The sequence below is a fragment of the Saccostrea cucullata genome, unplaced genomic scaffold (assembly GCF_032062105.1).
Source record: "Saccostrea cucullata isolate Sc308-1 unplaced genomic scaffold, CSIRO_AGI_Scuc_v1 ctg6063, whole genome shotgun sequence".
In the NCBI taxonomy this organism is placed as follows: domain Eukaryota; kingdom Metazoa; phylum Mollusca; class Bivalvia; order Ostreida; family Ostreidae; genus Saccostrea; species Saccostrea cuccullata.
Window position 1 is genome coordinate 1 of NW_026929013.1, and position 17048 is coordinate 17048.

Below are 17048 nucleotides of genomic sequence, written 5' to 3' on the forward strand. Positions count from 1 at the left end.
CTCAATTAGTCGAAGATTTTAGTGAAGGTTTCATATTTCTACGGTTAACGGTTTCGAAGGAGTAGCGATAACAAGCATTTCTTGCGAAAGGGGCAATAACTTTGAAAGCGGTCATAGTTCATACGCGTTGGGTAAAATTTTTTAAATTTTTAATGACCTTTACGATGAACAAAAAGTCTTTTCGATAAATGTCCAAATAAAAAATCAGCGGAAGAAGAATAATAATAAGAAACAGAAGAAAATCAATAGGTCTTTCCACAGAAAGGTGGAAAGACCTAATAATAATAAGAAACAGAGTAAAAACAATATGTTCCCCAACTTCGTTTGGGGAACATAATAATAATAATAAGAAACAGAGTAAAAACAATATGTTCCCCAACTTGTTTGGGGAACATAATAAGAAACAGAGAAAAAACAATATGTTCCCCAACTTCGTTGGGGAACATAATTACCTTGCAATTTATGCTTTCTAATGTTCTCCAATTCTTGCTTTTTACTATATAATTCATCAATATTATTTTCAACATTTTCTTCTAATAGTTTGATACTTTCTATTAAAATTTTCTCTTTGTTTTCTTTTTTTCTTTTTGATATATGATGCATATGAAATAGTTTTACCTCTTATCTCTAAAAGCAGAGTTTCTAAAAATAGCTGATCATTAACAGTGAAATAAAAATTAATTGGAATATTATCTATTTTTCAAAGTTATATACTGGGATTGCATACTGTTTTTTTAACCTCTAAAATTACATTTTTAATGCAATCTAAGTAATTTTCATCATGAAGTAGAGAGTTATTAAACTTCCATAACCCCCTACCTTTCTTAAATTCATTAAAAGCTATAGAAAAGGATATTATGGAATGGTCTGATCTATAACTAGTATCTATAGAGCATTTTTCCAATCCTGACAAAAGGGTTTCAGATATTAAAAAAAAATCTAAACGGCTTTGCTTAAGGGATTTTTTTTCTCCAAGAATATCGCCTTTTTCGTGAAGCTGTCTAAAAGGGTCAATATAACAATTATTTTCTATTATTTCCAAAACTTTTTCTCTTGCCTTTGGATTATTGACAGATTTATAATTATAATAGTCCAAATCTGGATTCAAAACTTAATTGAAATCTCCACACAAAATAATATTTCTACATTGCATATATCAATATATTTTTGTAAATTTTCAAAGAAAAGTGGTGTATCATTATTTGGACCATAAATGTTACATATCAATACCTCATGGCCCTCTACAGATGCTTTAAGTAAAATAAAGTTTCCTTCAAGGTCGCCCTTTTCTGTTAAAGGTTTAAAATCAAAGTTGTTGTTAACTAGAATTGCCACTCCCCTAGAGTTTGTGAGTTAGCTAAAAAAGCATTGGTAACCCCATAAATTTCTTACTTCGTTTTCAATATCACACGAAAAATGTGTATCTTGCAAACAGTAAATGTTATAATTTAAGGCTCTTAAGTAATGAAAAACATCCTTGCGCTTGGCAATATCACCTAAACCTTGACAGTTTACTGAAATAATCTTAACCATTTGAAAAACGTTTACAAGTTGATACCCACCGGACCAACCGGACCAATGGACACGAACAGTCGGAACTCATGATGAAAGAAAGAGAGGAAGAAAGAGGAAAGTAAGAGCTACAATATAACAATAACAGAAAAATTAACTTATTGCTTTAAAAAAAGTTCAAATGTTAACCAAGCTGACTACCGTGATAGGTGTGTTGTAGTCACGTTTGGGTTTTTTTTGTAACGCAAGTTATGACCGGAAACGCATTCTGCTACTAATGGCGGAGAGAATATGGTAAGAGTTTTTAATCCCGGCTTTTTTTAATATTCTTTACCTTATGGTCAATATCGTCCAGGATGTCGAATTTCACACGTTTGTCCTTCACTTTTGCGTATACAGATCCGTTAAAATACCAAGCAGATGTAATGCCTTCATTATCTAAAAATCGTGCATCAGTTCACTATTTTCCTTCGTGACATCGTCCCCCAGTCGAACATTTCCAGGAGCATCTTTTTACCTCCGATCGATGCCGCATGATGTGCGCCTTTTTGTCGTTGTTCTTCATTTTTATTAGAATAGGCCTTGGAGAATTGGTTTTTGATCCTGGGATCCGATGTACTGCCCTATAGCATTTTCATCAATTTCAACTCCCCCCTTCTCCATTAATGTGGATTTGACAACCTCAATGATGTCCTCATCTTGTCTCTTTAACACCGTAATTTGAAGTTATTTTTTCGACTATACTGTTCATTGTAATTTGACTTTACTGTGGCAAACTGTGCTAAATCTCTCACCTCATTCAGTTCCTTTTCCAGATTTCTTGTGTTTTTATTTGCTTCACACACTTTTCTCTCAATATCGAATATCAGCTCATCGGAAATTCAATATCGGCATCCCTACAAAAAATCCTGATGGCACTGAATATTTACAGCATTTTGAAAGACAGACCAAAATGATTTAGAGTTTTGGATGTGAATATAATAGTTCAGATTTCTAAATTTCAAAAACTCAAACTGATTTGGTATATTGAAATCTAAATATTTTAGATCAAAAATCTAAATTAATAAATTTCCAAACAGGTTTACAATCTTACTTAAATATTCAAAATAAAGTCAAAGTCCCCAAAACATTTTTTGTATTTAAAACTTTTGAGTTTTTAATCTACCGTTTGTTCAGAAAATTTACGCTTTACAATCTTAAGTTAAGCAACATTTTCGTCTTTTAATTATTTTAAATTTATTCAAACTTCTAAATCTCAACTTTTAAAAAGTTTTGAGTTTTTGAAATTAGGTATTTTGGTTCAAACATTCAAATTTCAAATAACCGAAACACCGAGTTTTAGAATTTTACTTTAAATATCCAAAATATCAAATTTCCAAACCCGAGTTGAATTTTGAGTATATACTAGTTCAATATTTTAACTATCTAAAAGCTCTCCTGATTGACCAAAAGATTTTTTGTATTTATTGTTTCAAAATCCAAACAAGGTTTGGAATTTGATATTTCAAATATTTGAAGTAAAAGGCTAAAAACTCAAAACGTAAAATATGTTGTAGAATATTGAAAATTTGAGTGTTTGAATCAAAGTTCTAAATTTCTAAAAATCTATAGAACGTTTTGAAAGTTGAAATTTAGAAGTTTGAAGTAAATTTAAAGACAAAATATGTTACTGAATTTTGGATAGTTAAGCGTAAACTTTCTGAACAAACAGTAGATTAAAAACTCAAAAGTTTAAAATAAAAAATAGTTTTTGGAAATTTAAATTTTAAACATTTATGGTAAAAATGTAAAACATAAATTTTTCAAACCTGTTTGGAAATTTGATAATTTAGATATTTGAACTTAAAATATTAAATTTCAATATACCTAACCAGTATGAGTTTTTGAATTTTAGAAATTTGAACCAATATATTAACATTCTAATACACAAAAACATTTTAGAATTTTGAATTGTTAAGTGTTACACGGACCCAAAACCCGCACCGATGTAAACACGCGTGACACTAGATAAGTCTTCGACAAATATTTTCGGTCCCTAATCTGAATGAAAACAACCTGGAAGAAGTTTACAAAAAGTACGCCAGCATCTGAGCCCAGGGTTTTTCGGACCCAGATGAACCTTTCTATATAGCTACACGAACAATTCCTTTTTCTGACACACGAAGCGGTAAATGGTTTACGAAACAAAGGTTTGGGATGAATAAAATTGAAAAATTTTGAGTAATATATATGATTGAAAAGTGTCCAAAACTTTCAGAATCTGGAAAAAGACTTACAAATACCAGTACAAGAAAATACTGCGTTCAAAAACTCAGGAGGGAAAACATTGCGCCTACAGATATCATGCAAGTCACAGGTCACAAAAACGTAAATTCTATCAACAACTACTCTGAGATTACAATCCAAAAACATAGGCGTCAGAACCGGGGGGGGGGGGGCTTAGCCCGCCCCCCCTTTTTGCAAATATACATGTAGACATTTTATAGGCATTAAAAATTGGGATTTACCTTTTTTTTGTTGGTTTACCCCCCCCCCCCACTTTTGATTAGCCCCCCTTTCAATTTGCTTCCGACGCCCATGAAAAACAACAGGAAATGTCAGTTCTATTGTCGTCAACAAAACGTAATTCTACATCGGACATAGGCGATTCCCTTACCATAATCCAACCAGAACCTTGACCTGTGGCAGCCGCAGGAAGTATTCAACAGGCCAGTTTGCAGGGGCAATACTGCACGTAAACAAAATGAATATTTACAATTACCAAAATGCCTCCCAAGACCTTGCTCCATCGCCAGCGAAGAAATCGAAATGAATTTCTATCCTGATTAATAATTATCCTAAATTCCAATTCATACTTCTGTAAATTTACTTGTTTTATCACTAATAAACACGTTCCTCGTTTAACTCCTGAATACCATGTGTTTTTTACAAATGAATTCAAATAAATTTTACAATATAAATGAAAAATATACAATGCAAATGAAAAATATACAATGCAAATGAAAAATTATACAATGCAAATGGCAAATATATAATGCAAATGAAAAATTATACAACACATATGGAAAATTATAGAATACAAATGGAAAAAAAATACAATGCAAATAAAAATTAACAATGCAAATGAAAAATTATACAATACAAATAAAAATATACAAAAGGTAAATTTTACAATACAAATGGAAAAGATCGAATATTGCAACGTTTGACTTGCCATAGTTTACAGCTTTACATTTTTATTTTTAACAATACAAATTTAAAAATAAATCTTAAGGGAAACAAATAATTTATGGCCTATGTTGAGTGATGCATTATTTTTTTTTTACAGTCAAATTGATCGATTGAAAAAACGTATTATACTATATTTTATGTCGTAAACTCTTTGAAATGGTGTTTATATACACCATTTCAACTGAGTTAGATAAACCAAATATCAAATCACACATTATAGATATCCTCTATGTATTTTCTATGATATATCTTGGTTTATTGTCACATAAGTATGCGTAAAATCTGCAAATAACTAATATAATAAGTTATTGTGATGAATGAAATTTGGATTATTTTATCTTTTTATTCATAGATGCGCAAGCTAGATTTAATGGTAAGTTTCTTTTCATTACTTTTCTAAGTGATATTTTGAGTGAGAGAGAAATACGTGTATTGTCTTTGGGGGATGAGAGGGGCCAAAAATATTTCAGTTTAAATGTGAGAAAGCAGCATAACAAGCCTCGACAGTTAATGAGCCTTAGACTTAATTATAATCATCAATGACAACAAAATACTGGTTATTTTTTTGTTTTGTTTTTATTTTTGGCTGATTTCATTAACATTGATTGAGGTAAAAATACAAAGTAAAGACATATTTTTATAAAGTACTTAACTGCCAAATATAAAACTCTTGTTTACTTCATATAATATTTCTAGATTTGAACATTTTTATCCAGGTTTTCTGTAATTTTATTGTGATTGAAAATATTTAAACATTTCAGTCGCTATCCAAGGCATCGGATTTCTCTGCGAAATAAACGATGCCGCTAATGCAGTAAATTGTCTTCGATGTGCAAGACTACTGGATGACCAGTCTGCGTGCGAGGCTGAATCGAATGGAATTGATCCTATCTGTACATTTGACACAACGGAGGGATTGTGTAGAAGAGCCACCGGACCATAATCTGAGAAGATTCATTATTTACCTGTTGAAAAGGATTTAAGGCTAAAAAGTACATGTTGTTCTTGTCATTTATTTATAACATGAAGCCAAAATCTAATATGAAAATATTTGAAGGAAGATTATCTGTCTGTCTTTACGAGGGTCACCTGGATTTTCCACAAACTTATCACCAAATGATTGGGGTGAAAGGGTTAATTAACTAAATTTTCTAAACCCAAAAAACATCACAGGAGACAGTCTTAAAAATGAAGCTGTTTAGTGTTGATTGTTCGTCGTAAAAGTGATCATTAACAGCAAATTGAAGGCAAATGACTAAAACAGGTCCTTTAACCTAGATTTTAATTTGTAGACAATATACGGATTCCGTATAACATGGTCTAGTATAGTGAAAGGCGACATAAAACCCAATCAAGTTTAAGCCATCGAAAATAGCCTGTTTATGATGTTGACACGCACACAAACATAACGCTTGAAAATAATTCTATGTGACCAAGAATAGACTGAAATCTAAAAATTGCCATTTATTATTTTGTTTTCAAATGGTCATGCCCCAAAACTAGATATAACCTATAAATCTCAATACTGTAGAGACATAACCAAGTTCTAAACAATATATGGAGTATTCATTAGAGCCAAATGATGTCTTGCATAATAATATTTCCTTGTTCAGGTCAGAAATCTCTGTGAATGATACTCACAGAATGATTACTGAGATGCGCCTCCTCTTCCATAAAAAAGGGCGCGACATCTTGTAACTATATGTGCATGGAGATGTTCAGTCAAACTACTGCCCTCGAGCTCAAAAGACGGAGTCCCGAAGAAACTTTCCCATCTTACCTGTTCTCAGCGACCTCAAGTCTATGTCTGCTCCCGGGCATATACGTGTACAAGAAGGCGAGGACGAAACAGCAGTAGGACCCTTTGCACGTCACGACTCCATATCATGCAACTGAAGTGAACTCTGGTTGCTGAATTAGTCGTGAAACTTCCGGTTTAAACCTATATTTTAGCCCCCCCCCTTCCAATACCTGCCACCCTGTTGTGTTTTTCTAAGGAAGGTGAAATATTTTCCCTTTTTATTCGAAAGAAACATTACAATCTTGTAGCTGAGGTTAGAAGGAATCCAAATGTACGGAACCGACCAAGGTCTGCGAATGAAATATTTCTAGACCCTCCTTAATTTGTATACATTCTAAAAAATATTGAACTTGATGAGTCCGTAGTAAAATACATTTGGTTTATGCATCTTAGCTTTTAAACATTTTGTCGAAGACTGTCTAAAATTGGTCGTACTTTAAACAGAGATACATATACCTTAAAAAAAGAATTAAATACAACCAATATTTTTTGATTTTTTTTTTATGCGATGGTAAATCACATATCAATTGTTTCCATTTCTCCGCAGAGCATATTTGATTACAGATCGACTTGAACCGTTATTTGCTAACTTTGTACAATCTCCCATGTGAATACACCAGACCCATGCAAACAAATCATGTGCATCATTCCGTTCTCGATACAATAAACGTCCTTCTTTGACGCAAGGTGGCGCTTTGCACTGCCTGTAAGCTACTTGCTTTGGAACCCTAGTTTGGTGTCTAGATTTCAACCCATTGGATGCAATATGCCGAAATCTTTTATGGTAAAAAATTCTAGGCGATGGAACCCAACAAGAGGTTTTGAAAGCGAGACAGAGACTCACGACACATCTTTAAGTGGTAAGTTCAACTTAAATTTTTTTGAACGATTTTAAATATTGTTTTCATGCACATAGTCCATCGTAAGCATAGAATACCGGTATAACTTTTTATTTATTTACATTTTTTACGCCCAGAAATTTTAAAGTTTTTTGGGGGGAAGGAATATTAAATGAAAAAAAGTTATGTACATCGCATAATTATTATCATTTTTTATGAAAGGATCGCAAAAAATATCTTTATAACTATCATTATTATTTTCAATATTTCATTCCAAAGTTTTAAAATAGAACAAAAGGTATTACAAAGTAATATTAAGACTGATAGATTTTTTAAAGAATGTCCAAACGATTTCTTCTACATTCCTTTGTAAATGTCATTGAAGATTTAATATATTTGGAAATGATACCTAAATGTGCAATAGAAATTAACAATTTCATGAGAGAAATAAAGTGTTCATATCTTTCTTCGTGTCCCGATTGTTCCATCGCTAACAAACTTTTTTAAAACACTAAAATTGGCACCCCAACCCAAGACGTTCGCCTTACTAGCAATCTGATGTTCTTACAAAGATTTTTTTTTTATTTTTTATCAAATTTGAACTTTAAAATTTACGTGCATGTAAATTTTTATCCACGCAATTGTCATATACACAACAGAAAAAAAAAACTATCATGGTCCGTCAATTCAATTGCAAAGTCTTTTCATGTAATTTTTTGCTCGAGTTTCCACCAAAACACTTGAAAGCAGTATCTTAATCCAAACCATAAGATATTGTTATTATTTTTTACGAAGACTTCATTAAAAATATATTTTATTCACTGTAAACGTTATTTGTCATTAAAAAAAAAATCCATATAATCTCAGTGCTTTTCCATCCTTTTCCTACAAATGCAATGGATATATACTTCTTTGTAGCTGAGAGGAGGTTGGGTAGGGTTAAACCATATGAGATTGTATAGCTTTGGAAAGTACATTAAAATGAGAAAGAAATGCAAAGCTTTTTAAAAACGTCGGTGTGAAATCTGTGATTTCAGACCCTCTAGTTCAGTGCGCCATTAAATCTGCCTCTGGATCCTGATCCAATTGTTGCTGCATAAAATAAAATGATCATCGCAAGAGAGTAAGTGAAGTTTATGAAATATTTACGCATCTCGAAGCATCGATGCAGTTTACTTATCAATAAATAAATCATATGTTCTTGGAAATTTACACAAATGTAACACTCTCGTGTTTCTTTGCGACCTGTAAATCATCGTTTTAAAACATTTCATCTAAAATTTAAAAAATCAGTATTTGATTTTTTTTTTCAAAACATCCATCTATATTCTTTGTAAGGTTAAGAGGGACTCGTGGGACTCCCTGGTTTAAACTTGCCCCTTTTGGTACTTTGTATAGTGTCCCGGCACCACCCAAAAGAAATTAAGATTTGACGTTCGAGATAGGGAAATTATATTTTTGTGCTTGCTAAGCTACTTTTAATAGTATAATAGAATCCTCCACCCACCTTACCCGAATTTCGATTATTTCGATATATATAGACATGTATTTTGGTCTCTTGTCTACTTTGTGCAAACTATAGCTAAGACTATGCCCCAATCAGGGGCGTAGTATCAGGGGGGGCCAAGCCCCCCCACTTTTTCTACCGACATTACCTTTACTATAGAAAATGTTTACTGAAAGGAAGGTTGGCCCCCCCACATGTCAGCAAAGGGTAGTGTTATAAGAAAATTAATCCCAAAAAGTTTGAATTGAAAGATAGTTGGTCTTGAAAAAAGTTAGCCACTAACCCCCCCCCCCCCCCCCAACCCCCACGAAATAGGATTTTCGACTTGGGCAACTTTAAATTTTTTTTTTTTTTTTTTTTTTTTTTTTTTTTTTTTTGCTTGTCAACTTTTTCAGGTAAGTAAAAAAAAATTTTCTCAGGTTGGCCCCCCCACTTCCAAAAACGATGCTACGCGCCTGCCAATGCTGTGTATACTTTATATAGATAAAATAATTTTCATTATTCCAGTAGTTTCACATTAGACGCCAGACTCTCTCTCTCTCTCAACTTTAGTTTTTCATTTAATATTAATTAAGGAATGAAGCTTATTTCAACTTATATTATACGATGTAACATAACTTGGGGCAGTTTACGCTTGATAAACCGCGAAGCGGTTTATAAAAAAGAGTAAACTGCCCCAAGTTTTGTTATATCGTATAAAATAAGTTGAAATAAGCTTCATTCCTTATAATTTAATTTCAGTGTAGGTAATGAGACAATTTTTTCTTCAGAATAAAGTCTCACAATGGTTAAATTTTAAAAGTAACGTCAAGTGGAGTAAAACGTTTTTTGACGTGTTACAAGTAAAATTAAATTATATCAGATCAACATTTTTTTCAGTCTCATACGCTATTGGATTTTTATTTTATAGGTTTAATTTGTGACAATTTATGATAAATATTATGGGGCATATTGTTTTATGTCATGGCGGCCTCGTGTAGATCACTCGATCAGTGGAAAAGATGTGTAAGCTAATATGCCAATTAAACTGTTCGAGTCCCCCCCCCCCCCCCTTCCCTTTTTTGGCAATTAAAGATTCATGATTACTCCGTGTCAAATGTTATTGTTATTTGACGATTTATTTTTATTATTTGAAAATATTCACTTTTAAACCGCACTTTCAAAATCTCCTCCGGTGATCATTTTTACTAATGATGTTAAGTGGGGCAGAACGGATTGATGATGTTAATTGAAGCAGAGCGGACTTCTCGAATAATTCTACCTGCTCACAACATTTCGTTGCAAAACAAATTACCCATCATGCAATTTGAAATACAATCTGAAACAACAAATCTGCAATTACTAGAGGCTCCCCTAAGAACGGCTCGTCGGGAAGTTATTTCTGAATAAAACATTATCCCTTTCTTTTTTCACATATGAATTATTGCGTTTGTTAATATTTAATTTATATAGTGTAGTTTCCTGTCCGCTTCAATGGCAAGTTTTCTCGACTGATCTCCCCCTGGAGAATGTGAAAAGTCATGACACAATCTGTTTATCTCAGGGATTTTCATAAATCACTTGTTAGGACTGTTTTGCTGTGACCAATCCGAGGCGACTATGAATATTTGTTTTTTCATCATTTTTTTTAAAACAACTAGCATATACTTCTTTTTTTTTCTTTTTTTTTTTTAGAAATAAATTCTTTTTGTAAGAGTTGATAAACCAGACGACAGCTGATACAAGTGACTGACTTCCAAAGGGAAACTTATTGTTTATATTTCTAACTTTGAAATTGACAGGATGATAGAAAACAATAAAACATACAAATGTTATATGTAGGAAATAGATATGTAATAAAACAGAGTACAGACATGTAATTGCTTGACTACATTTTTATAAAGAGAAAAGGATTTGTATTTCCCTAAGGTTATTTTTTTGTAATTTCATAATGCAAAGCGAATTTATTTCGACAGTTGCTGAAGAGAGACAAACCGTTTACTTTCATGGTGTCATTTTCTTTTTTGCCTATTGATAACCCGGAAAGTCACATTGTAGTGAATCCTTTTGTCTCTCTGTCCAAGATTGGGATGACTGTAAAAATATAATACAAGTAAACACTTTTAAAAATAATTCTATTTATATTGGTTAAAGATATTTATTGAATGGTGCTGTCACGTGTACCTAAAATATATACAAAAGTCTTTTAAATTGCCTGTCTCTCTGTATCAAACTTGAAACAAATTACGATTGTAAAATGATACTAAATTCTTCTCATTGAAAACTGAACAAAAGGTAAGTGTTTCAAATCCAGTAGCAACTATTTTATTTCATTATTATAAAAAGATATATATATATATATATATATATAGAGAGAGAGAGAGAGAGAGAGAGAGAGAGAGAGATCCCGTTTCTCCAGCGACTTCTTCCTTGTCTAAATACCACCACCCACCCACCCCTCCCCAAGTGTGAAAAATCAGCTACAGATCTGTAGGTCATTGCTAGTAAAAAAAGGATGCATTTAGACCAATGATCTACAGATCCACAGCCAGGTGAACACATTACTCCTTTATATCATAGGCGTCGGAAACGGGGGGGGGGGGGGGGGGGGGGGCTTAGCCCTACTTTTTTTGCAAAGATAGACATGATATAGGCATTGAAAATTAGGATTTACCTTTTTTTGTTGGTTTAGCCCCCACTTTCAATTAGCCACCCCACTTTTAGTTTGCTTCCGACGCCTATGTATATTCATATTATTGTTGGGTAGTTTTTCTGCAAAAATATTTTTATTTGCGTACATTGTTGATATGAATTTTCCATTGCAGATCCAGATAAGGAACAAAATTTAAAACCGGACGATGCAAACCAAGATGAAGGTAACATATCACTGTTAACATTCATTTATTTCCTTTAGCAACTTATATTCCAATGGACAAAGATAGCACTTAAGTGAACATTTTTTTATTTCGATTGAAAATTCACTTTGTTAGTGAAATTGATTAACGCAGTCAGGAGGATAACTTGAATTTTGGCACATCTGTCCTGAAATCACTTTCTTAGTCTGAAGAAGGAATCGGTAAAAATACATAGTTTAATTTTTTTCCGACATGAATTAGGAGAAAACTATTTTCATAATTATCAAACATGACATGCATGTACTTTTAAATCTGAAAAAAAATCTTTCACAGAATGTGTTATGGTTAATTGTTAGAATGTTCTTTGCCACCCAAAATAATCATCTTGTCTTATGAATTTATGGCTTAGAAATTTTGTTATAAAGCTGTATAAATTTGTTAGACCAAAGCTCTTGGAACAGATTGAGAGCATTGATTACAATGCAGTGAATGTCTGGTCATTATCTGTTGGATCACACGGCCCCGTTAAGTTATGCCGATGAAACAAAATTACTAAATATATCAAAGGAACAAGACTGGTAGTTCAATCATTTTTTATGGCGGTGAATAATTAAAGATTCCCGGGGTGACCATTCGAATGTTCTACCGCACAAGATCTATCTTTAGCTTTCGTGTCGCTCGACATCATTTCTCGCGTTTTTTGCCTAATTGGGAACTTAATTAGCCCAGCATCGCCCCGCGGAGTTATACTGGTCTGGTCCTGTAGCATAACTACATCGTCAGATATGACAGTTATAACAATGTATGCTATGTAATGACAACATCTTCCTCGCAACGTTACATCACGAATCCCGATACACGTTTTACATCCGATAACTTCCGGTCACATGGGTAATTAAGCTGCGAGATTTGGCTTCTCTTGGCGAGGTAATTTGCTGTAGTTTGGCATCCGAACCGACCGTTCGGGGAGGACGATACAATCGTTATGGCTCCTCAAACCCGCCAAGCCTTTGATTGTTATTGTCTGTCAAGGGATTCGAAGTGTTTCGAAACGTTGGGCAATTTGTTGTACCTCAACATGCAAATTGAATATTTTCAATCGGTGGTGTCAAGATTAATGGTTGCGTATTATAGGCCATGTCCATGCACTTTAGATTTCGTTGCTGTCAGAATTAGCCTTTTATATACATATTTGAAACTGAATATAGCTACGTTTTGAAAGATATTTGACTGCATTGAGCTTCCAGAAGAAGAGGTGGCAGTTCACAAAGTAACAAACTTGGTTGCAAGTTTAGCGCATCATTTATATGATGGAAGAAAGAGGAAGACTTTTTTTATTCGCAAACTAATATCTTTTTGCAAAGTTGTTTTTGTTTGGCTTTGTTCGACTTATGTTTACGGTTATAGAAGATAAACTTGGGAAAGGTTTTTTTTGTCTAGTACTCTTTGTGTCCATAAGACACGTTAATCAGCTGTGTTTTCGAAAAAAGACTTATGGCCTTTGTTTTTCAATATCGAAGGTTTGTTGGGATTTTGTAAACTAAAGTTTAAAGTGTGTTGAAAGTTTAAGGGTTTTTTTCTAAGCAAAAGTTTTTGAAAACGAATATCCCAAAAATAACTTAACATTATCTTTAAAGACCTCGAAATATTAATTGGTTTAAAGGAGAGATTAATTTCAGGTTTTCAGTTGAATTTGAGATGATTTTGAGCATTAAAAATGATTACAAGAATCGTGATACAATTTGATCTTTGAAACTTTCAGAGCCAATGACCTTCCAAATGCTTCTCCACCATTACTTGTCAGTTCTAGAGAGAAGACATCGCCAGATGGACTTTCGATCCTCCTCGGATATGTTCCATTCGATACCCAAACATCTGCTCTTGTTTGAGACCGAGGGACAACTGACAGACTACTGCAACTGCTTCCGATGTCATTTACTTACTCCATTCCTAGATATCCGCTCCCAGAATTCCATTTCTCAACCGGTTATGGAAGTAGACGAAGACTCATCCCAATCGTCTTCGAACTGGATGGAGCGACAATTGCTGATAGATACTACTCTGCATGATGTGTCCGACTTTCATAGAGCTTTTCGTTGTCCGGAGTGCGGAAAAACCTTCAAAAGGTCATCTACTCTTAACACGCACATGTTGATCCACAGTGACACCAGACCTTATCCATGTCAGTACTGTGGCAAACGATTTCACCAAAAGTCTGATATGAAAAAGCATACCTTTATTCATACAGGTAGGCAACAAAACCATTCAAAATACGAGAAATTCAAATAGAATAATTTATTCTGGTATTTGTCTATTTGAACAGAAAGCAAAGTTTCACATTTGAAATCCCCAAATAATTCAAATCTTCAAATGCGCCAGTTAAAGCAATACATGTATCACACTTTTCTAATAATCTGCAAAATGTTTTCCTAATATTTCATTTTGAGAAATTTTGGAAACTTTAAAATGTTTTCCGTATAGTTGGCAGTTGAGACACATATATCAAGGAAAAAATGTCCAACTTCTGAACTAATTTGAACGTTTTAAAAACATGGATATAGTTCTGTCTTTATTCCTAGGTGAGAAGCCACACAAATGTAATGTGTGCGGGAAAGCCTTCAGTCAGTCCTCTAACCTCATCACCCATAGTCGGAAACACACGGGGTTCAAACCCTTCAGGTGCGACAGGTGTGGCCGAAACTTCCAAAGAAAGGTCGACCTTCGGCGCCACCTCGAAACCAACCACAAAACTGACTGACGTAATACTGATTGAGATTATGACACTGGCTTTTTGGTTATAATGTAATTTATTCTGTTTATATATCTACATGTATTTTAAATTAATAATATCTGGTTTAGCTGATCAATTTGAATTTTTAGAGGGATCGAAATGATCGAATCTGGCACTTGGTAACATAGTCCGAAAAATCTCACGTTTTCCAGGCTTTTTAACGATTTCGATATTTTAGCCCTGGCACGTTAAATATCAAAATCGTCAGATATTTCGGACTATTGGCATCATCTTTAACCAGCCTTTAAAAGAACATTTTCAACAGTAAAATTTTACTTAAGATCCTTATTCCTCGGAAATAATTTACTTGGGATTTGATTTGTATGTCCTGCTTCATGTCTATTGGACTTTGTTGTCACACTCGTCCTTTGCATTAAATCTGACATTTTCAACAGGACCATGGAGTATAAAGGTTCCTGGTACAATGGTTTCTTATTTTCTTTTACTCAGTTACCCAAAGTCTGCCATAAAAGACCATATAAAATAAAATGTCTGTAATAATTCATATGGATGCTGATATTGTAAAGAAAAACAAACAGAACTTGTGGATGCATGCTTAAACGTTGTTAATCTTAGACAAACATTTATTAACCCTGTTGGCAATATATCATTATATGAAACTAACGCCAAATCCTGATTTATTCAGATTAGTAATATCACTGTTAATCCCAAGAGACCTATATTTCATCTCTTTCAGTGTTATTCCTTAGTAACGGTGTATATTTGACTGTTTCATTTTGTTTGCCACATGTGAAAGAAAATTTTTAAAATAATAACGATTAAAAATATTAATTCTTATATTGCTTAAAATCTGAATTGTGTTAAAAATCAGATCAGATGAGCATTGAGGCCACTAAAGATATTTACTCTCCCATCCCTTCCAGAACTTTTATGCAAATGTTTTGTCAATAGATATCTAGATTTTAAGCTAACCATGTCTCGAATTATTCATTTATAACAACATTTTGACACCCTCTGAGACGCCATGTCCTAGTGGGAACTGAATAATTAAGCATGACAAATACCCATAAAAGCCTATAGATATTCATTTTGCTTCAAAGCGTCCTTGGAGACGGAATCTATCTGATTTCCAAATTAAACCCCTCTCGATACTGTTGTACTTTGCAATCTGTATTTTCTCAATGGTTCTGGTGCGACTGAAACAATTATTTCGTTTATCGAAGGTCAAATACCAATTATAAAAAGAGGAAAGTTTAAGATTTTTCATCTACTTTTCACTGGCCTTAGAATGGATGATACATCTGTATACTTCAAGGCATGTTTTGATTTTAAATATTGCAAATAATAAATTTCTAACAAATTTAGAAATTGTATAAAAGTATTGTATAAAAGTTAACATATTGATATGTTCAAAATGCTACATTTTTTGCTGACTGTCTTCATTTTAATTTGGCGCAAATTTAATCACTTTATATGAAAATATTGTGAAACTGAGAAAGAAAGACGCAAATCTATACATTTTACTTGTGTAAATAAAATTTTGGCTATTTTCCGAAGTTTTGAAGAAAAAAAAAGGTTTGCATCCTAAACTATATAAATTCTATAAATATTTTGGATGTCAAAATTTTCATCAATACAAGATTTCCGACGTTTAAATTTATAAGAATGATTACTATTGGTGTTTTTTCTACAATCTGCAAGCAAGTGTTAGAGATCTATACATTTTTGGAACTTTTTTATCAAGATGTTTATTTTCCTTAAGCGTTATCAAAAAACATGACTGACTATTCACTATTTCACATGTTGTTCTTAATAAATTATTTATTGTTGACAATTATTAAAAATTAAAAATAAAACGTTGTATTCTCAGAATGGCTTTTTACTGTTGTATTTAGACAGGATGCTGTCGGGGGAAAATATTTTACACAGGTGGATAATTTTGACAATTGCAATACCCCTATCCCAAAACTTTAAATTTCAGGTTAATTTATAAAATAATGCACCTCTGCACCTTTGGTTGTAGAAACTAAAGTGTCTTGAAATAAAATATACTACCGGGTATCTTGATTAACTTGATTAAATTGTGAACAAACATAAAAAAATTAATGAACAAAATAAACAGAATTCTAAATTTGAAGCTTAGAAAAATATTGAAATACTCAAATTTGATAAGATAACGATATCAATCGTAAATTGTATATTGTATATGTATACGTTATAAGTACAACCTACAAGAACTGTGGGCACGTTCTGGATATGCATGTAACCAAATCGACGTCCTTTGGAAAATATCTGTTAGAATCTTTACAAAAACGACACACACAAAATTATTGGAAACATCCTATTGTCTTTTTGAAATGGGCAATTGGAGATACAAACAAGTTTGTTATTTGTAGGGAGGAATAAATTTTTATGCCCCCGTAATCGAATATTCGGAAGTATACTGAGTATATAGCTTTTGTCCTGTCCGTCCGTCTTTCTGTCTGTCCTCAAAAACTTTAACATTGCCCATTAATTTTGAGTGGGTGGGGCCATTGTTTTCATATTTCACAAGTGTATTCCTTGTGACAAA

The 17048-nt window shown here is 32.9% G+C and overlaps 1 protein-coding gene across 1 annotated transcript; it reads left to right on the plus strand.

Annotated features, from left to right (window-relative positions):
- The first annotated feature begins 7291 nt into the window (after positions 1 to 7291).
- On the plus strand, positions 7292 to 15965 carry LOC134279575 (zinc finger protein 22-like). Its single transcript, XM_062761982.1, has 4 exons — positions 7292 to 7404; positions 11695 to 11745; positions 13487 to 13972; positions 14304 to 15965. The coding sequence occupies exons 1-4, from the start codon at positions 7311 to 7313 to the stop codon at positions 14480 to 14482; spliced, it is 810 nt and encodes a 269-aa protein (XP_062617966.1). The 5' UTR covers positions 7292 to 7310; the 3' UTR covers positions 14483 to 15965.
- The last annotated feature ends 1083 nt before the right edge of the window (positions 15966 to 17048 follow it).